A 23258-nucleotide genomic window follows, 5' to 3' on the forward strand; every position below is an offset into this window, starting at 1 on the left:
ATACAAAATCGTGTCTATACTATGACTGCAAATACAAATGTGTGGTTGGTACACATGTGCACACACACATAGCCAAAACAAATGTATATATTTTTAAGAGGCTGGAAAAAATACATACCTAAAGTTAAGAGTAGTTGTCTTTAAATGGTAGGTCTTTAAAGTAAATTTATAAAAATAATTCACCCAGAATTAGTTGAAAAAACCCCTATTTAGTCATGATACCAAAGGGGCAATTTCATTTACTGGACTATTTCCTGAATTATCTTTACAAATGATCAATTTTCTTTATAAACTTATACTTTTGAGATCCCTAAATTAAGCACTTAGTCACATAATTGCAAACTTCTCTATAAATCACAGTCCACCTTCCTTTACATTGCTACTAACCCGCTCTATTTCAGAAAAATAACCGATACAAGTAAATTGATAGAAATGCTGTCCCAAAGGTCAACTACTTGGTACGTTATCAAATTTACTTCAATTACAGGCTAATGATCAGATTGGGAGATGTAGAGAAAGATGCATATTATTTTTTCAAAGCTAGGGAGCTATTTCTTTTAATTGCTGTTTTAACCTGTTTTAACACCACTAATACATCTCTATTAGATTACAGTGTAAATCTTGGAATTTAATAACATTGTTTATATTATGCTTTTTAAACTGATGAATACAACATAATTATTGTTCATCAATTAAGGAACTGAACTTGGCATCAGTATCTGTAACTCTAGGCGAAGGAAAATATTTACCACATGTTAAACATAATGTCGAAATATATGCATATGTAAATATATTCATGTAGGTAAACACATTTCATACATGCATACATTAAATATATATGTATTTTCTTTAGTTGGAGTTTTCATGTGAAACATTTTGTTTATTTTATAAACATAAATTTATATACAGTATATACATAAATTATCTGTAAACACACACATATATATATTACTTACCAAATGCTTACTGTTTAGGATAATTGCTTAGGATAATCATTTTCTTAGTGATAAATGTTTTAGCTTCATTGGTCTTGTGCCATTTATGAATGGTAAACTAGAATGTGTCTTAATTTCCATTTAGTTTGCATTTCATTCCTGGATGCTTACCTTGTTTCAAATTATTTTCCAGGAATACCTACAATCCAGGAAACAATCACGTCAAACCATAGATGGATAAACTTTGATGAGTGGATTTATTCCTGCCAATATGACATCTTATTTGGGCTTTGGGCTTAACTACATAGAGGAGGTTTAGGTTTGATTTCAACACTCAAGATGGCCCAGAGTCAGCTTTCAAAGGATGGGAATGATATGGTTTGGCATGGTACATGGATGCTCTACTTAACGTTTGGAACTGGGTCAGAACTAGCCAGAACTGGGTCAGCCTCAGGACAGCGTCTTGCCTAAAGAAGCTGAACAGGCTAAGAGTTTTTCCCAAAGGATCTCTCCCAGAACCAACCATCTCAGAAAAGCATATGAGAGGCACAGGCAACCCAGTAATCCTGGCATCTCTACCCTCGATCCAGGAGGCAGCACAAAATGATAACTTTGTAGGTGTACCTGCACTATGTGACATTCAGTAAATCACTGCAGATCATACTTTAAAATCTTAAGAGGGTGATCCTCAAAAGGTTAAACAAAGAGTTACCGTTTGATCTAGCAGTTTCGCTCCTGGGTATATACCGAAGAGAAATAAAAATATCTCCACACAGAAACTTGTACAAGAATGTTCATAGCAGCACCACTCATAATAACCAAAAATTGGAAAGAACCCAAATGTCCATCAACTAATTAAAAGATAAATAAATTATGGTATACCCATATTATAGAACATTATTTGGCCTTAAAAGGGAATGAAATATTGATCCATGCTACAACGTGGATGAACCGTGAAGACATGATGCTAAATGAAAGAAGCCAGACACAGAAGGTCACACAGTGTTTGATTCCATTTGTATAAAATGTTCATAATTGGCATATATCTAGAGACAGAAAGTACATTAATGGTTGTAAGGAGCTGAGAGATTGACGGTGGTGATGGGGAATGAGGAATGACTGCTAAGGGATGTGGAGTTTTCTTTTAGGGGGACAAAATGTTTAAAAATTACATTGGAGTGATGATCATAAGACCCTGTGATTCTATGAGAACCCACTGAATTGTACATTTGAAATGGGTGAATTGTATGTGAATAATGTCTCAACAAAGCTATTATTTAAAAATCTTATGAAGATAAAATTTTAGAACCAATAAGATTGATCATTATTATCATTGCTCTTTCAAGTGATTCAGAGGTTTTCATGAAAAATGTTGTAGCAGGTATTGTCGATGTTGCACCCATATTCCCTCCTCATTCACTTCCACGAACAACCATTGTTTACTTGAACTACAGCGACTGACTCTTTGCCCAAAAGCTCTTTTTTTTTTTTTTTTTTCTGGCTGCAGGCTCTAATGTAATTCACACAGGTCTGTCAGACGAGGAAGGACCACTAAAAGTGAATTTTAGAATATATTTGGAAGAATGATCAAAAGTTACCTAAGTCACGGGTACTAGGAAGACTACACGTGACAGAAGCAGGTACAAAGGCCAGAGGTTGCAGATTATTCAAGAACTTCAAAGTGGATCAGGGTAGCTACAGAGCCCTAGGAAGAGTCACGGGAAACAAGGCATCCGAAGTATGTCGAGTTCAGGTCTTCAGTGTTTCTGGGCCATAACCATCATTTCAGACTTTATCCTGGGGGTAATGGGGTCCATGGAAAGATCTGAAGCAGAAGAGTAAACCTCATGAGATTTACATTTTAGAAAAATTGCCCTTCCAGGAGAAATGTGTGAAAGAAATACACCAGGCTGTTAACACGGGTCACCTCAGGAGGGCAGGAATGAGGTGAAAGTCAACAAATATTTAGCTTTGTCTTTGAACAACTATGTTTGCATCACTTCTGAAAATAAATATGTTTTGTGACTAAAAAATATCCAATCTGTTTTTTTCCCATTCACAAGTTTGTAATTCCTTTACTGTAAGAATGAACTAGAAGGATGAACCTTGAGGATGTTATGCTAAGTGAAATAAGCCGGACACAAAAGGACACATTCTGTATGAGAGCAGTCAAATGCATAGAGATAGAAAGTAGAATGATGGTTGCCAGGGGCTGGGGAAGAAGGGAATGGGGAGTTATTGCTTAATGCGTACAGAGTTTCTGTTTGAGAAGATGCAATGGTTCTGGAGATGGATGGTGGTGATAGTTGTACAACAATGTGAATGTACTTAATGCCACTAAACTCTAACCTAAAAACAGTTAATATGGTAAATTGTATGTTAGGTATATTTTATCATAATAGAAAAACAAAATGGAGGGGCATGGAGACAGTTAAGTGGTTACCACTGTGGGCAACTGTGGGGAAATCCGGGAGACAGTGTGGAGCACAATTTAGCTATCCTAAGAGATGAGGAAGATGAGTTGCTCATCCATCAAATCATGTTAGTCATAGACTGATGGCTGCTTTTGGGAAAACATTAGCCCCACTCCCACTGCTCGCCTGCCTGGGTTTGAGCCAAGAGGAGTTCCAGTGGCCAGAGAAAGCCTGCGGGCAAAAACTAGCATCAGACAGAGGCCTTAAGTTCATGTGTATGAAAATAAGTGCCAAGGAGATTTGGTGAGATCCCTGCAATGTCTGCTACAAATGTCAAGACTCTTGGCTTGAAACCTGGCCAGAATATGGTTCCACTTCCTGAAACCGGAAACATTAGTGGCCAAAGAAGTAGAAGCAGGCAAAGGAAGGGAGCTGGCAAAGGAGACTGGTGGAGCGCTAGTGATTTAGGAGGGAAGCAGGAAATTGTGCTACCATGGAAGTGATGAGGAGAAGTGACGTTTTAGAACGCCCAGTTAATACATAGCCCAAGAAACTAGAAATTCTTTTCTTAGATCATGGAAAGTATTTTAGAAAACAGTATTAATTAAATAACAGTTTATAGGCTCTAAACACCCCATACTGCACTGTACTACAAAACTCAAGTGTCAAAGATGGAAAAAACAATATTCAACTAGACAACAGTATGAGATAAGTGTTTCCACTCATCTCTTTCTTTCCTTTCACTTAATGTATGAATTATACAAACCAATATACTGCACAGACCACCTTTTAGGAAGGCTGTATTTGTTGAGGAAAAAATTAGCATTTCTTTCCTTATCATGTGTACAAGAATTATATGTAACCAAAGTCCTTTAGAAATACCAGGCAGATATTGCTGTTATTATATTTTGCACATGTATTTTGTTTGTTCTTCACATACAGCTGTAACTACAAAATTGAATAAGCTCCCACTTTAAAAACTACTTGCAGATATCATTTTTCACCTGTCATGGAGGCCTTCATTGCATTTTTAAAATATTGAAAAATGATGCTAAAATTTATATATAGGATGCATCATTTAAAAGCTGGTTTAAATTATAAGTGCTAACGCTTCTTTTTAAAAATCCTTTTTTTTCTAAGAAAAAGTATTCAAACATCTTTACACATAAATATATATTCAATGGAATTTTAAAATTCACGAATCCCTTTAATTTTAAAGATTAATTTTAAAATGTATTCTCAAGCAACCTTTAAACCTACAGACTCCTTCCAAAGGATTTTATCTAGGGGGAAGGAAGCCAGATTTAAAAAAAATATCTGTTTGGCGAAATATATTTTTAAAAGAACACAATAGGAGAAAAGAAATGTTTTCCCATTTTCATCAGCTTCTGCTAGTTTTCTGATCACAAACTAAAACCCAGAAATAAAGCAAGTGCACGCCCCAAATGATTTTTCTTCTACATGCAAAATGCTTTTACCTTTCCTACTTACTGTCATCTCAACCTCTTTGTATTTTTCCCCATTTCACAGACCTGTCCACTGGAAGCTCAATACTGTGGACTGGCCGACTGATTTATCTACAGAAAACTCATTTCCCCCTTGGACACATTCTCTATGAAATCAGAGAGAAAGGAACAAGGGCAGAGAAGCAGGGCACAGGTGGTATATTTTGGATGTTCTGCCTTTTATCAACTAGGACCATATGATTTCCTTTCAGACACTGACCGTTCCTGTGTGCGGCCCAATTTCTGACAACATAAAAGGCACGTATGATATTCTACTTATACCCCTTATAAGGCCAGAAATATCATACCACCTATGAGTAAAACTTAAAAAGCTAGCAGAGGACAGAGACTTGGAAAGCAAAGCCAAAGTGATGTTGGTATCCATTCTAACTTTGTCCAAAGGCAAAGCTCTTTCAAGGCACCGAGAGGCTTCTTTCATTTAAAAAGTACATTTTTGTGCATGCGCCAAAAATAAATAAGCAGAGAAAATGTAATTTCACATCAATTCTTTTGTGTGTGTGTGTGTGTGTGTGTGTGTGTGTGTGTGTGTGTGTGTGTGAATGTGTTGAACTGGAACCTGATTATTCATTCCTAGCACTTAGCATACAGGAGGCATTCAGTTAATGTTTTCTAAATGATAGCCTCGTAGCAGACGGGGATAGAATGGCACGTTGCCAGCAAAGATTTCGGGTAGATAGTAAATACAAGAGGCTGGATCACAGGGTTGAAGACTAGCCCGCAATTTCCTTTTACAGACCCTTCCATAAACAATGTGCTTTTTCTTTTTCAGTCAGAGAGCAGGATTCTCAAAGTGCTAACGGTGTCATAACACTAATGGTGTAGCTGCATAAAGTGTAGTTTGATGGGGTATGGGAAGGACAAGATCTCTCTCCCTCTATTATAATTTGTTATGGAAAAGAACAAAGTGCTGTTCCCACTAGACTTTAAATAATGCTAAATTTTGTACAGCCTCTGACTTTTTCTATGCTTTTCTAATCATCTTCAAGAAAATGAGCTGGGAGATAAAGCCTGCCTTGGTCTCCCAGCCGCTTTGTGCTGCCGTAGTCTGAGCACCTTGCTTTGGTTCCCCTCCCCACGCTGCTGTACATCACTCACATAGCAAATAAGCAGTTGAGGGGTTAGCTTCCCCAGGGACCTGCATCCAATTTTAACAGAGACCTACTTAGAATCTTTAGGACCCCAAAGTGTATGATTCCTGTCTTTCTCAATAAAACAGAGGGACTTTTCTGTCAATCTCTAAACTTAGATTAAATGGATAGTTGTCTCTTCCGCCCTGTTGTAAAAACAATAGCAGATTAGTAAATATAAAATAAAATGAAAGGAAATAATTTTTCTGACTCTTACATCATTGTTTGAATCACATAGAAAATTAAATCTCTGGACATGCTGATTCAAAATGTTGCAACTCATTTAAACAATGGTTATTTCCAAGTAGCACAATCAAAAGGTCAAAACCCTATAGAACACCCCCTCACAATCGTGATTTCCTATCTTTCTAGTTCACTTGCTCAAACTGCTCTAATATAAATGTTCTTTAATGACACAAAGACCTCCAATCTATTAACATCTCCATTTGAATCTATGAACCAGCTTGCTCCCTCACAACCTCCCTTTCTCCCTTATCCATCAAGAACTCCATTGTCCATTTTTTTCATAATCACTTTCAGCATTTTCGACACCCTGTGAGAAATCCTACAGGAAGCTGCATGAAATGGTCACAGGATAAGGGAAAGAATAGAGGTATGTGTCAACAGTACTATTTTTCTAAGAACCCAGAATCTGAGCTGGATCCAAAGTGGTGGCTTGGAAGAGATGGACAGCGTCCAACCTTCTGTATCCAGTCTTCACAGATTAGGGCTGTTTCATAATTTCTCTCTTGGTTGTACTGCCATGGATTTCTCCAGTAAAGGAAGGAATCCATATTTCGAGCACTTCCAGAGCAGAGGCTCTAAATTTCAGCTCTGAATCAGCACACAGAGTGGTCAGAGAAGAATGGAATTCCCCAGAGAGTGTTTGGGCCAGCTTAGTGATCAACCTCTACCTTTCACCCTTACTTTGGGAGCTCTCAGGGCACCAAAGAGTGATTATCCAGAACTGATGAGGCTAAGCACCTTCCCCAGGCCCTACCGGCCTCTTGCATCCTTGATGGAGGCCATTAAAGAACATGGGCGGTGGCTCACGCCTTTAATCCCAGCACTTTAGGAGGCCAAGGCAGGTGGATCACGAGGTCAGGTGATCGAGATCGTTCCGGCTAACATGGTGAAACTCCGTCTCTACTAAAAATACCAAAAATTAGCCAGCCATGGTGGTGGGTACCTGCAGTCCCAGCTACTCGGGAGACTGAGGCAGGAGAATGGCGTGAAACTGGGAGGCGGAGCTTGCAATGAGGCAAGAGTGCCATTGCACTCCAACCTGGGCAACAGAGTGAGACTCTGTCTCAAAAGAAAAGAAAAGAAAAGGACATGGGAAAGGTCATGCCTTTTAATTGCTTCTCCCTTCAACTGACTGAAGCTTCATGATTAGAACATCTTGTGACATGCTAAGCAAAAATACTGTTCAGTCATCCTCTGTCTAGCTTAGGATCCCCTGGTAAGCAGCATCTGGGATGGGTTTGCACATAGAAGCTTTATCAGGGTTCAACACATAGAAAGAAAGGAAGCAGGATTGGGCAGAGGAAGGAGTTGAACTGAGAGATGCAATCACAACAGAGAAATCAATCAGTCCTACAGTGAGCTCTCAGGCTAATGTGGCCCTTCAGAGTTGTCCTACATTGAAGCAAGAGGGTAAAAAGGCCTGGGTGAGTCAGCTCCCTTCAGTCAAGGGTGACTTTCAGAGAGGGACTTGGCTGTGAGCCAGCAGCAGCCAACACTCTCAGCAGGTCCTGAAGGTAGTGGGACAGCCTACTATAGCATCCACTATACAATGAGTGAAAGTGAAATTTCAACACTCTATGTATATTAGAATATAGATTTAAGTTCCAACTACTTAAAGCTATATTTCAAAGAAGAACATGTGAATTTGCTGGTTATCTATCCAGTAAATTCCATTGCCAAATCCTCCTTCAGGGACTCTGAGGACCTTGAGGTGAAGTTGCTATCCTCCTTTTCTCTGTCTCATCTGATCCAGATAAGCATGTCTTTCTCAGCACCCATCACCCCTCCGAACATTCACCTCTACACATCTGCCTCCTTCTGCTTGGTGTACCCCTGAAAGATGGGCACATGTATTACCCATCTGTGTGTTCCCACACCTAGCCCAATGTTTGGTAAGTAGGGCACTCGATAAGGGTTTATTGAATGACTGAATGAATCAATGAGTGAACAAATTTCTTTTTCTCCCCTGCAGAACAATGACATAGGGAAATACATTTGATGGAACGAGGACTACTCTTTTAGTGCACGCCTTTATGTGTATTTATCATCGGTGCTTAACAAGGTCTGTTTGATTTCGACTAACTGGCACAGAATAAAAGGGCTATTCTGAAACAGTCGACTCTATCTTATGGGTCTCCTAAATAAACTAAACTCTATCACAGGATTTGAATGCAAAATACAGAGGAAATTAAAATGTAAAACATGAAACAGCTGTTTGATCAGCTGTTACAATAGACTGTGAACAAAGGCTATATTCATGTTTTATCTAGATGGGTAAAAATAATTAATCATAGAAAATGGTTTGTTACACAGCTATCGATTTTTTTTTCTTTTCTGCATGGAAACACAACAGTTATCTAATTAATGACGGTAAACTTTTGGAAGCACAGGCTAGATGGTAACCAATGAATTTAAAAGTACTATAAAAGTGTATGTTCCCAGTAGATAATGGTAGGCATAAGGTAGTAATTGCAAAAAAAAAAAACAAAACAAAACAAACAAACAAAAAAAAAAAACCCCAGCTTTCCTGCATGTTACAGAGAGCAAAATTTACTTGCCACCACTAAAATGTTCTAAAATGTTACAAAACTGAAGATATTTTTAATTTCTAGTGTCTACAACTTCATTAAATTATAACTGCAAACTGGTAAAGAATCTTGATTATCTCTGTACCGTCTGGGGAACGGTTGGGTAGGGAGGAAATGTTGGTTTCCTATTGAAATGGCTAAGAACTCCATTATTACAATTCCATCAGACGGTAAATTGGTAAAACTTTCTTGGGGTGACAATTTTGCTATAATTATTAAATGCCTTAAAAAGGTTTCTAACATTTGTCTCTGGAAATTTCCTAAAGAAAAAATCAGAATTATGTGCAACAATTTAGGTTCATAACAGCTTTGTTGAAAATAGCAGAAAGTTTGAAAAAAACACAAATGTTCAGCAATAGGAGATTGATTTCAACAAGTTGTAATACAATCATATGAACTAATGTTATAAAATTATGAAAAAACTTTTAAAACATAGATAAACATTCATAATATGTTGGTATTTATTTTTAAAGGGGATACAAGTAAGTACAGTAAATACAACATAAAGTTTGCATACAGAAAATATAGGTGGCAATAGTAACAGTGGTAAATATTTTATGGAGTTCAATTATGGAAGATTTTCATTTTCTTTTTGCCATTTTCTATAATTTGCAGATCTTCAGAATAAACTTGTATTATTTCTGCATTCATGTTATTAAAAATGATACTCGCACCTCTCTAAAAAATTTCCTCAAACTGTAGATCATCAAGATGGAATGTGATTGCTTCTTTCATTTCTATCAGTGGCCTTTCTTCTTACAAAATGTTTGAAGTAATTTTGGTTATTAACTAATTTGGTTATTAATTCTTCACTTTATCCTTCTTAAAAAAAGATGCTTTGCTGGATAACAAAAGCTCTTCCAATGAGCTTGTTTCTTTAATGTAGAAAAATGGAAAATAACCCAAAAAAGTGAGATATAATTTAAAGACGTAATATCAATACACAATTTAATACACACACACAACTGGGATCACAGGAATAAAAAGTAGCCCCAACTTCAAAATATGAAGTAAGGATTCCAAATTCAATTAAAAGAATCATTAAAAATGTTGGAGAGGTTAAGCAAAAGAGAGGATTATTTAGGCTAGAAGGAGAGCAAATAAAACTAAGGATTCAGTAGGACACCTTCATCATTGTGTACTTCTGATAAATGTTGATGAAGAGGAGAATAGAATTGAAAATGGCCTAGCTAAGAGATGCCTAACATAAGATCAAGAGCTCAAATTTCAGATATAAAGTGGAAATTAGATAGTATATGACATTTAAGATGCCATTAAATGGAGACTATGGTAAGATGACTAACATTTGAAAGGTCAGACCTACCTGAAGATGTTTGCTGGTGGTGCCCCCTCTCACAAAACAAAACATTTAAATGACAGGTTTTCTCATTTTTGTTTGGTTGTTTGTTTTTGTGTGGAGTCTTGCTTTGTCGCCAGGCTGGAGTGCAGTGGTGCCATCTCGGCTCACTGAAACCTTCACCTCCCGGGTTCAAGTGATTCTCCTGCCTCAGCCTCCCAAGTAGCTGGGACTACAGGTGCACGCTGCCATGCCCAGCTAATTTTTGTATTTTTAGTAGAGATGGGGTTTCATCACGTTGGCCATGATGGTCTCTATCTCCTGACCTCGTGATTCGCCCGCCTGGGCCTCCCAAAGTGCTGGGATTACAGGTGTGAGCCACCGCGCCCGGCTGACAGTTTTTATATAACAAATAAGATGAACTACTCACTTTGTGTTTGAGATTGCCAGAGATACACGTTTTATCATTTAGTAAACTGGGCCATAGCCCTTAGGAAGAAAATCTCTGTTTTTAGTTTTTTAAAGAAGAAAAAATGTAAATACCGTCATGTCCTTCAATCCCAATGATAAAACTTTGGAGGGAAGTTTGCGTAAAGAAAATATAGGTGGCAATAGTAACAGTGGTGAATGTTTTATGGAGTGCCTACAACTTCATTAAATTACCACTAATTATTGTTTGTGATACTTCTTTTCTGGATAGGCTGCGAGCAAGACAGTGAAGAAAGCAAAGTGCATCTTTGGAGACCTCCTTCTACTCATTCTTGCCTTCTTTCTATCCCCATTTCTCTTGAAACCTCCCTTGGGCATTCAGAATAACCCAATACATTATAATCAGCTGATCACCTGTCAACCTCTTCCTGAATTTCTATCCATGTCTTGGCTTCCCTGGTTGTCAGGCACACAACCGTCCACCCTATTTTTATAGCATAAACTGTCAGTGCCTTCCTATTTCCCACAGCAGGAAAAACCTAACTTTTCGCTTTTTCAATCACTCATTTTTGGATCCTGCCCCACTCCTACTAACTTTCTTTCCCATGTCTCCCCATCCTTTTATTCTAGACAAGCTGAACTTTCTACTGTCCTGTAAATATAAATATCACCTGATAACTGAAGTCTCTGGCCCTATGATTTAAATGATTCCTCCCATCTTTAAAGCCTCTCTCTTCTCTACCTTCCCAAACCTGGACTGTTCTTCAGAACCTAAATTCTACTCCCTTAATGAGACTTTCTCCAACTCCTGGGGTCTTTAATGATTCTTCTAACTTAGTCCTTGGGTCCCACAGTTCAGAATTCAATTACGCATTATTTTAATTGTTCCTTATTGCGTGTATGTGCTAGTCTTGTGTCTCCATCTGCATTTTAAGTTTAGTGAGGCTGGGGACTTAGCCTTACTCTTTTTCTATACCTTCCTTCAGTAAATAAACGTATGCTGACTTAGGAAACATTGCTAACAGGGAATTGGCTTTCTGTATTTTTATTTACTGAGTTAACGGAGGAGGCTGAAGATGGATCCATTTTGTGAGCATGGAAACAGAAAGTAGAAATAGTGCATTCAAACTATTAGTGATTCCAACCTCCCACCTGGCATCATTTGATCAGGATGCCCTTCTGTTTGCATTTTCTCCTAAGGCTGAGGGCTCATCCTCCAGGACAGTAATTTTATTCAAAAGAAGTGGCTGTGAGGTCTGGAGCCAGCCCTTTTCCCTCTCTAAATGTGCTTTTTCTTGGATGTAAAACCAGGCGACCTTAACTAGTGTGTAAAACTCTAAAGATGTTTCCATCTTCAGTCACCAATGATTCTATTAAAGCAAAGCAGTTTTTAACTTGGTCTTCTAAGTTTGTTCCTTGAACATTCAAAATCAGGAAGGAAATTTATACCATTGTGGCCTCCTCTTAGGGGAAATAACAACTTTTATGCAGACACATTACTAATAAATTAAGCCCAGCGAATGAGATCCTTGCAAAAGCATAATGGTACATATTTAACCTGAGCAAATTTCCAAAGGATTCTCTTGTGGGGCTAAAAACACTCATTCTTCAGACACATATTACACCTGAACATGGCCCCTCAATTTGGCTCACTTTTGCACCCTATAAGGGTATTCAATCTTGCATGATTCCAGGGTGCCCTCAATTAAATACTGCCCAGTGACTTGTACAAATAACAAAGTTAACATTTATTGAGAATTGTAGTAGTTAGCCCAGGAACATTCCCCCACTTTTGAAGTACCAAGACAAATTGAAGAAACTTGGCTGAAGAAGTACCAAGACAAATTGAAGAGACAAGCTCTTTGAAAGGGCTTTTGATATCTAGCAGGGCATCTTTTGCAGAGGATAAATTGAAGAATTAATAACCACATTTATTTATTTATTTATTTATTTATTTATTTATTTATTGAGACAGAGTCTCACTCTGTGGCCCAGGTTGGCGTGCAGTGGCACAATCTCGGCTCACTGTAACCTCTGCCTCCTGGGTCCAAGTGATTCTCCTGCCTCAGCCTCCCAAGTAGCTAGGGACTAGAGGCATGCGCCACCATGCCTGGCTAAGTTTTTGTATTTTTAGTAGAGACGGGGTTTCACCATGTTGTTCAGGCTGGTCTTGAACTCCTGACCTCAAGCGATCCACCCACCTTGGCCTCCCAAAGTGCTGAGATTACAGGCTTGAGCCACCACGCCTGGACAATAACCACATTTATTAATAACAAAAATTCCCTCAAATTTTTTAAGAAGAAAGGCCACTGATATAAATGAAAGATGCAGTCACATTCCATCTTGGTGATTTATACTTTGAGGAATTTTTTTAGAGAGAGAAGAGTATGGTGTTTCTGGAAATATGAGTTGCAGAAATAACACATATTTGTTGTGAATATCTGTAAATTACAGAAAATGGAAAAAAAATGAAAATCATCCGTAATTGAACTCCACAAAAAAACTAACCACTGTTACTATTGCCACCCCTATTGCCAAAGCTCCACATTTTGGGGAACAGATGGGATTTGAACCCAAGTCCCAGGCCTCCAGTGCCCTTGTGTTTAACAGCTGTGTGATCTTCCTTCCCGTTCGTATAAGAATGTTTTACATTTATAGTTTCTGACATATTTATCTCTTAAAATATATCTTAAAATAATTAGAGTTAAAGTTTTTTGTTTAAATTAAGCTGCTGACTTTCTCACATCATCTGTGTTAGTAAATCATATACAAGCCAAGAAAACAGGGCTTGGAAGCAGAATCCCTGTTACAGGCTAATGTTCCCTGAGTGTGCGTGCACGTGCACGCACGTGTGTGTGTGTCAGTGCATTCACATGCACAGCCACAAACCACTTTCTCAACCCAAAATTTGACAGTGACAAAGCTGGCGCACTGGCACTTCAGACCACTAGTTGCTAGCGGACATTTTGTCAGCCTGATGAACAATAATAATCGATATCTATTGTGTGCCTGCCAAATGCCAAGCCACATTCCAAGCACTTTACATGTATTTTCTCCTTCTTTTTTTCTTTTTCTTTTTTTTTTCTTTTTTTTTTTGAGACGGAGTCTCGCTCTGTGGCCCAGGCTGGAGTGCAGTGGCCGGATCTCAGCTCACTGCAAGCTCCGCCTCCCGGGTTCCCGCCATTCTCCTGCCTCAGCCTCCCGAGTAGCTGGGACTACAGGCGCCCGCCACCTCGCCCAGCTAGTTTTTTGTATTTTTTGTATTTTCTCCTTTAATCCTCTCAGCCACTTTATGAAATAGATGCCATTATTATCCCCATTTCCAAATGAGAAAACTAAGGCATGGGAAGGTTAACTATTTTGCCCAAGGTGGCACACCTAGTTAGTGGTGGAACCAGGGTAGACACCATGCTCTTAACCCCTAGGCTCTACGTAGCACTGCCTCTGTATGTATGGCAGGGAGTCTAGACCTCAATACCCAGTCAAAAGAGAAGGAAATTGTGGCCATTGTCAATGGCCAAGCCAAGTCTTAAGCCTGCCCTGGTGACTTCTGAGGACACGTGAGGGCCTAGAAATTGTGACTCTAATGGCAACTGGCTCTGCTCGCACAGCCCACCAACCGGCCCCATCACTGTGTACCAGGGGTGTTAGAATCAAGCAGAAGGAACAAGGCTTTGCCATTCTTAACCTTCACAGAGCTTTTGTCATTCTAATCAAGCTCCTAACACCTTGCACAGCATGTAGACAATGCTTGATATGCTACCTTTTTATCATTTATTATTAAATATTATTAAATAAATAATATCATTTGTTATGAATGCATTTATCGTCTATTGTAGTTAAGACAGGAAACAAGTGGCTTTAATGAAGACCAGATCAGAATTGGAACAACAGCCAGGTTGAGGTGAGGCTGAAGTACAGATCTAAGGCTTCCAGAATTTCTCCTGATGCGGAACCTAGTGGGTCTCACAGCCCAAAGTGAGCCTGAGTTCCTCAGGCCCCTTGTGGGGGGATAAAGGGATGGACTGAGTCAGGATGAGGCTGAAGCCAGGCAAGTCTCTCCTGATGCCTACAAGTATACATGGCGTCCTGTTGCCACCTTATCTATGCTGCACATCCAGAAAAATTATTGGTTGGTGAAAAGAAGTGATTATATGAAAATGCCTGTTTCTGCTCCCTTAGATTGAAAAACTCTACAAGACAAACAAGGATATATTTCCAAAAAGGTAGTGTAAGGCACCTATAAGCCAAAGCTGAAGTGATCGCTGTTTATGGTCCTACATGTGCATTCTTTCCAATCCTTGAAACAAGTCGGCCAGGAAGGCATTATGAGTCTCATTTTAAAGATGAGGCAGCTGAAATACTGGGAGGTTATATACCTTTTAAGGTTCCATATACGTAAGCGTAGGAAATGAGATTCATAACTAGTTTGTTTGACACTAAAACCTATTGTATGCCCCCCCCCCCACCCCCGGCTTTTTTTATAGACAGTCTTCGTCTGTGGCCCACGCTTGAGTATAATGGCATGATCACAGCTCACTGCAGCCTCGAACTCCTGGGCTCAAGCAATCCTCTCACTTCAGCCTCCAGAGTTGCTGGGGCTCCAGGTGCACTCCTCTCTACCCAGCTGTGTGTGTGTGTGTGTGTGTGTGTGTGTGCACGCGCGTGTGTGTGTAGAGCCATGTCTCATTATGTTGCCAGAGCTGGTCTCAAACTCCTGGGCACAAGCAATCCTCCCGTCTCAGCCCTCCAAGTTAAATCCTACGTTCTTTTAATATTGCTGTATTACCTCTGTCTATTCTTTCCTTGACTAGGATATACAAATTTCCAGGCACATCCGTATAATTATTATTTTTTAGGACATTCAAGTGGGTTACAGGAGCCCAGGGAAGTTCTCCATTTTTCTTCACCAAAGGTGAGAAAGAGGCTTTGCCATTAACACATGGGCCACATCTGCCCACCACACACCTCAACTCATGACCCTTTATGAGCCATCTCTGACATTCCCTGCCAAAGCCGGTACCACTAGCCTACAGCCAGTCTTGCTCTCCCTGCCACAAATATCACCTACCAGGTGTTGGTTACAATTTGGAAGTCTGGTTCCAACACTTCCAGGGATCTCAAACAAGTGGCTGCCACCCTCAAATGACCAAATCTCCTCTCCCAAGCCTGGCCAAAACTTTCTTGTTTCTGCTTCAAGTTGCCTTTTTTAGCTTTTATTTTGGGGATTGAACGAGAGCTATTCCAGAATTGCAGAAGATAGTTTCCATGGCTCCACCAACCCAAACACTAAAACTGAGAGATGGGGGACAGATGCAACATGCTGCTGTCCAGTTCCATGTGGGAGATGTCATTGCTCTGCCAAGTCTCTGGAGATGACCTGCCCCTCGGGTAAAAGAGATTTCAGTGAATACTCATTTATACACCATGCACATTTCTAAAAAGTTAGTCTACAACTATCTTGGAACTTTTAAAACATCAAGAAAGAAAGTTATGTATTAACCAGCTATCCTCCCAGTACATCTCTGTTTATCCCAAAGGGAGTGATTAAAATTTGCTGACAGCTTTAAAAATTATCAGGGAACGGCCAGAATGTCACAAGTTTAATAATTAACAAAGTTTAGAACCCAGAGTCAAATCCAGAGACTTTAAAACATAAATCATTGGGTTAGTCACCTACGAACTCGAACATTCTATACACTACACTCTCGATTTTGGCCATTTCATCTACTAAAACCTCCATCGTACACATTTGTAACCCCAATTTCATTCCAACTGCTAGATTTCTCTCCCTGGGTGTCCTCTCCCAGAACCTCCAACTCTAGATGTCCTATCTATTCCCAAAACCTTCTCTCCCTCTTCTTCATATCCCCTTTTTGCTAATATCACCACCAGATGTGACACACGGCATTTGATGCATGGCACTCTGTGAATAAAAAATCATAGGCCGGGCGCGGTGGCTCAAGCCTGTAATCCCAGCACTTTGGGAGGCCGAGATGGGTGGATCACGAGGTCAGGAGATCGAGACCATCCTGGCTAACACGGTGAAACCCCGTCTCTACTAAGAAATACAAAAAAACTAGCCGGGCGAGGTGGCGGGCGCCTGTAGTCCCAGCTACTCGGGAGGCTGAGGCCGGAGAATGGCGTGAACCCGGGAGGCGGAGCTCGCAGTGAGCTGAGATCCGGCCACTGCACTCCAGCCTGGGCTACAGAGCGAGACTCCGTCTCAAAAAAAAAAAAAAAAAAAAAAAAAAAAATCATCAGTGCCATTCATTGTTCACAGAAAGATCTAAACCTTTCTGACATACAAGGCTCCCCACAATTCATCCCAACTGACTTTTCTAGCTTTCTCTCCCACCAGATCCCTCTGGCAACTCTCCACAATGAAGCTCTTAAGTTCTCCTACACGTTGCCATGTTCTTTCACAGTTTTGTGGTTTTGTACAAGCTGCTCTTTAGTTTAAAAATGCTTTCTTCATCTAGTCTCCTGGTGAATTCATATTCATCCCTTAAGACACAGTTCAGATGTTACCAACTCTGTGAGTTCTTCTCAGATTTTCTCAGACAGAGTTTGATGTTCTCTCCAATCACCTTCCCTAGAACTTTGTATGTGCACTATTAAAGCACCTGTCATAGGCCAAAGAGTAGTAATTATTCTTGACTATCTCCCACATCAGCTTGTGAGGGTCCCAGGAACAATGGCCCTGTATAAATCATCTTTCATTCCTTTTGGGACAAAATGTGGAAAAGGAAGTAAATGTTCACTGAATGAATGAACAATGAATCAATGAATGGACCCCTCCCAAGGCACACACCACCTTCTACCTTGTATTGTGAGTATCCCATCTCCCTTCTTGAATTGACAAGTCTTCTGGGGCAAGAACAATATGATCCATTTTTGAAACCCCTACACAGTCTCCCTCAATTCCTATTGTCTGAATAAATGGGTAAAACTCTTGAGGAGCTTGTGCCATATTTCAGACTCTGCAAAGCTATTTTACTCACATTATTTCACTTGCCCTGTAATCTAGCAGTGACTAATTGGTGTTATCCCCATGTAGCAGATGAAGCAATTGAGTAAGACTGGGCTTTGGAAGCCTGCTTTCTTGGTTCTTAGAACAATGCCTATTCCGTGGAATGTTCTTGAGAAAAGTCAGATCTATTCATCAGTACCTTGTTTTGATCAGAGTTTGGGAGGATGAACGCAGAGGTTTCGCCACTGCTTGCAAAAATAGCTAAACCCTTATCTACCTTTTCCAGATGAGTCTAACATGAGTAATGTGATTGAACCTGAAGGCTTGGAGTATAAATCAGAAAGGGACAAATCATGAAGGGAAAATAGAAAAATCTGAACCCATTAGGCATACTTTAGTAAGAAAATGACTTTGGGGGGCCTGAAAAGAGAAACTTCAGCTTCCGTAAGATGGGGTGCTATGCAAGGCAGCATCAAGAGGCACTTAGTAATATTTTCTAAAACACCTAAGTAGGTATGCTGTTAAGTCCAAGTTCCTCTAGGAGAGAAAATGTCAAAAATGCTGAAAGAAAACTGAATTTACACACAGCCTTGGCCAACCTCAGCATGTTGTGATTACGCATCTATGTACCTGCAACACCAGGCACAGGGCCTGGCATGGGTGAGCTCACCTGAGCCTGCTAGACAGACATGGTAGCCTGAGATCCCACCCAAAGGGGAGGAAGGCTGGAGCAGAGGCAGAAGGACGGGACCACGGTCAGCACCAAACACCCAATGCCTTGGTTTTTTCTCCAGCCACAGGAGAGTCAGAATAACTCTGCCCTGCCCTCCTGGCAGGGAGCAAGGCCAGCCCCTACTTCCCGAAGGCTACTTGAGAATTCCTCAAGGCAAGTCTTAGACACCACATCCACGGGTCTGGAGGTGTCCTAATTACTGCTCAAGTACTAGGCAGCGTTAGGAGGTGGGCCAAAGCATGCCCAGGGGGCCATTAAACAGGCTGTACTGAGAGCATTGTTGATTCCCACTGACCCCATCCCATAGGATCTGCCAGATCCTCCACAGAGGGTGTGTGCCCCCACTACCCCCATCCCTTCTTCTGGCTTCTATTTTTCGGTGCCCTTGGTATGTACACAGCCCCCTGTGGCTGAGGGGTTAGTGTCTGTCCCCATCCTTGCCAAATATGGGCTAGGCCAGAGAGCAAAGCTGCCGTTTGGCCACCCCGAACTAGGAGTGGGGTGGGGTGGAGCGGAGGTGGGAGAGGGATAGGAGGAAAACAGGCATTTGCCAAAAAGGCACTGCAGCCTCAGGTTAGATCCATGACAATCACAGAATCTCAAAGAATCAGGAGGGCCTGGAAAGTCTTTGGCAATCGATTGGCCAGGCTCCAACCTCTTCTGTTCAAGGTCGTTTTCCCGATGCCAGGACAACAACACGATGCGGTGCATGCTTGCTCCAAGCGAGGGTGGGGAGTGTCCAGGTCAAGTTGGAGCAAATGACTGACCTTTGTGCCACCTCCCCACCCCTTTCCCCTGGCTTCGAAAATTCCAGCAAGCGAAGGCCCAGCAGCCTTCTGGGGGAGAAGTTCAAAGTCTGGCCCCAGAGGTGCAACAGGCTTCCAGCCTCTGGCCTCTGGGTCCGAGGAACGCACCCAAAATTGCCCCCAAAGGAGGGTTCAGTGCACGGCACTCCGGACCCACTAGAGCCCCGCCCGTGCATGAAGAGTCTGGGGACTGCAGGGTCAGCCCCTGCCCCACGGCCGCCCCCCGCGTCTCCCCCAGGCAGCCACCTGTCCGAGCGCGTGAAGAGGAAGGAGGGCGCACAGCCGCGACTAACCTGAGATGCCGCCCCCCACCACGACCACGTCGCATTTGTTGCTCATGGCGCTCGCCCCGTTCCAGGCCTCCCGGCTGCCCGCTGCTCCGGTTTCTGGGCCTCGATCCCAGTCCTGCCTGCCAGCCAGCCAGCCCGCCCGCCTGCCCGCCGGCCTGCCGCGCGCTGCCCCCGCGCACCAGCGCCTCGGCGAGCCGCTATATTACCCGCCCCGGGAGCCCGGACGCGCAGCCCCGCCCGCCCGCCTACGCGCAGGCCGGGTGCAGCGCGGGGCCACCGCCCCCGCCCGCAGCTCTGCCGCCCAGGCCCGGGGAGGGCGGGTGCCTGGGCGGAGAGGTCACTTAGGACCTCGAAGAGTCCCGCCCCAGAATCCCCACTCCTCAGCCTTCTGCACGGTATTTTCTCGTCACCCTCCCTAGTGCACTATCAGGCTTGGCGGCTGGGAGGATGGCAAATTGGGGTGTCTTCCTTCAGGGCCCGAATTATTCCCTGGGTGTAGGGCAAATAATAAGAAACTTCCACTGAGTGGTTTCAAGGTACCAGACACTGTGCTCAGCACTTTATGCACGATTCCTGTTCAAGCTTACAACAATCCATTTTGCAGATGCGGAAAGCAAAACATAGTGAGTGACAACAGAAGATAAAAAGTCAGAAAGAAAAAAAGAAAAGAAAAGCTAGGAAGATTCCAAGACCCACTTCGATTCACCACACAGTACTACCATTTCTTGGCATTCCCAGCCCACCTCACCTTCCTTCCAAATACCCACTTCTTTCCCCACTCCCCCTGCGTGATTAGGTCAGGAAGGGTCCTCACTAGCATCGCAAATGCCGCACCTTAAATACACTCTGAAGCAATGCAGTGTGTCCTTGGTGGAAGCTGTTGAGACTAGACCCCAGGAGACTGGTGGCAGCAGGGAAGAGGTCTTGGATGGGCAGTGTGGGATTCAGAGCCCCCAGAAGCAGCGAGCCAAGTTACCTGTGTGACCCTGGAAGGTGGGTCTGAGGAGCCTGGTTTAGCCAAACATAGGGATGATTCAACAAGATTATAGGGGTTTAAGCTAAGGTGACTCCAGGGAAAACAGAAGTTTATTTCTTCTGAACAGTAGGAAAGCCACCTCTGAGAATTAAAAGTGGGAAGAAGCGACATAGGGTAGCTTTTCAAGAAATAAACAGGTGAAGTGCTTCTGTTCAGGCCTGAGAGGGGCTGGCTTCAGATCTGGGGAATTTGATGAGAAACTGAAGCAAACCTCTGTCTCATCCCACACCATTCCCTGTATCTACCTGCTACCAAGGTATTCTGAGCTTCTGCTGTCCTCAGATCAGAAGACAGTTTGGGTACTTCTGTGACGGAGTCACAGGTGACAGGAAAAGTCTTCGTCCACCTCTGACTTCCATCTGTCCTGCTTTGGTATAAAACAGTCAGACCCTGTCCCTGAACCCCGATCCTTACCTCATGTCCCCAATGCAGAGAATGAAGCTACCTTACCCTGCAGACAATTTGTGCTGACCTCCTCCTTGCCATCCCCTAATTGGTCCACCTCTGTCCACAGGTCCCTGAAGCTGTGGGCTTCTTGGCTGTGGATACTGTCTCCTCACCTAGCCTGCAAGTGAATTACGTGCCAGGTGAGGTAGGATGAATGGAGAGGATCTGCTATGGTTTGAATGTGTCCCCCAAAGTCCACATGTTGGAAACTCAATCCTCAATGCAACAGTGTCAGGACATGTTTAGGTTCCCAGGGTTCCACCCTCATGAATGGATTAATGCCACTATAAAAAGGGCTTGACCCAGGGTTCCACCCTCATGAATGGATTAATGCCACTATAAAAAGGGCTTGAGACAGCGAATTTGACCTCTTACTCCTTCTAACCACTCATTGCCCTTCTGCCATGGGATGACACATTGGGAAGGCCCTTGCCAGATGCCAGCCTCTCAATCTTGGAATTTGCAGACTCTAGAACCATGATACAATAAACTTCTCTTCCATGTAAATTACCCGCCTTAGGTATTCTGTACTAGCAGCACAAAATCGACTAACACGAGATCCTTGTGGAATCTTCTTGGAATCTCTTTTGCTTAGTTCCAACAGTGCAAGTCAGCCAGGGGTCTGGGGATCTAAGACTTTGAATAAAAGGCAGACTGATAATCCCTTTTCTATGTCCAACTGGCAATGAGGCCAGGAGAGGAACCACACAGTTCCACGGTATCTGGAGAAAATTCGTTAGCAAACAGCATTTTCCCCAAACAAAGGTAATCAGTTACCTTGTGCTCCATGAGGTATATTTTTTAAAAGGGTGGCAGGGTGATTGAATTAGACCTCAGGACTTGGTCATAGGAAAAACAGCAGCCACCTGTTGTCCCCACATACAGGCAATCATCCAGATCCATTCAGGGCCCTCAGTCTCTTAGGTGGGATAATTCCCGAGGTCTGTCTTCTCCATCTGCGTTGTGTGGCCAGATGAAAAGAGGACTTTGCAAACTTGAACGTGCACACAAATCACCCAGGTTTTGGGTGAGGTCTGAGAAGACACATTTCTAACAAGCTCCAGGTGATGTCAGGGCTGCTAGTCCATGGACCACACACTTGATGACATTCTCTATTCCAGGCCTCTGCCTCCCCATCATTTTGAGAACCAGCTCCATGCTCTAGAGCCCCTTGCCTATTTCAAGGTGCTCTTTGTAAGAAAGTGTCCATTCATTTTACCAGCTGAGCCCTGGGGAAGAGATGAAAAGGATGGAGTCTGTCCCTGCCTTCATGGGGCTCATGCGCTGTCAGGGAAGACATACAGGAAGAGTGATCACAAGCATAATTCTGAATATTGCCCTGGAATATAAAGCAGGGCTCGATAACCCAGCCCAGGCAATCATGGAGGACCTCCAGGAGGAAATGACATTTGTACTGGGGCTTGGAGGATGAATAGGAGTTAATTAACTACTGAGGAAGATAAGCACCCCAGGCAGACTGATCAGCAAGTGCTAAATTGAGAGGCAAGCCTGAGGCTGGAATAGTGGAAGAAACATACACAGGCTAAGGTAGAAAGAACATCTTTGGCTACCTTTATGACATCACAAATACCACAAAATTAATAGTGAAGAATATGATGATAACCTTAGATGATTAACAATAAATACAATGATAGGAATCATCACTTATTTTTGTGTATGTTTGTGTCTTCCCCTCCCAACTAGATAATCAATTCCTGCAGGAAGGGATAATGCATGATCTTTTATTCATCCATTCAAGAATAATTTATTGAGCAACAACTCTGTGTCAGGCATTGTGCTCATCATTAGGTATATACCATTATAAATAAGATGCAATGTGAATTCTGGGAAAACTAAATATGGAAACAGACCATTACAATAAACCCAACTCATGTTCCAATGGAGCAGTACTCAACAGCTCTAACCAAAAAGCGCAGAGGAGTGCAGTTTGCCCCTAGCAGTATTTGTTTGCCTTCAACTTGATGAAATCTATGTCTCTTTCATCAATTAAAATGAACTTACTTTCCTTTCATTTTTTTATTAGAAGACTCCCAAAGAGATAAAATGTTCTTATTACTTCTTTCTTACTGTCCAGCTTTTCATTAACGGATATTTCAGCGAATGTCTCATGATGCTACAGGCGGTTTCAATAAAGAAGTAGGCTGTGCAGAACAGAGTTAACCAGATATTATCTGAGTTGTACATTTCGCCTTTTTTTTTTAAATGCTGGAAGCTTGACAGGGGATAGAAAATTTGTTTTAAAATTAGATTCTTCAGAGCTTTCCATTTTTTCCCCAATGACTCCGTTAATCTTTTTAAAAACACAGGTAGAGGAATAAAGTGATGAAAGGGTCAGCCGTTACAGCCAGGATGGCTTTTTAATAATGTTAAATTGGAAGTGTTATAGGGCT

The 23258-nt window shown here is 41.9% G+C and overlaps 1 protein-coding gene across 3 annotated transcripts in view; it reads right to left on the reverse strand.

The window, feature by feature from the left end:
* Positions 1 to 19539, reverse strand: part of MAOB (monoamine oxidase B) — a 124844-nt gene extending 105305 nt beyond the window's left edge. For 2 of the 3 annotated variants that reach the window (XM_005593344.5, XM_045383826.3), the window contains exon 1: positions 19368 to 19539. In XM_005593344.5, the coding sequence (XP_005593401.3) occupies positions 19368 to 19413 (46 nt within the window). In that variant the 5' untranslated portion in view covers positions 19414 to 19539. Of the gene's footprint in view, positions 1 to 2533; positions 2761 to 19367 lie in introns of all 3 variants that reach the window. The other variant, XM_045383827.3, reaches the window with a different exon arrangement.
* Positions 19540 to 23258: the final 3719 nt, after the last annotated feature.

This window comes from Macaca fascicularis, chromosome X, assembly GCF_037993035.2.
Source record: "Macaca fascicularis isolate 582-1 chromosome X, T2T-MFA8v1.1".
NCBI classification, from domain to species: domain Eukaryota; kingdom Metazoa; phylum Chordata; class Mammalia; order Primates; family Cercopithecidae; genus Macaca; species Macaca fascicularis.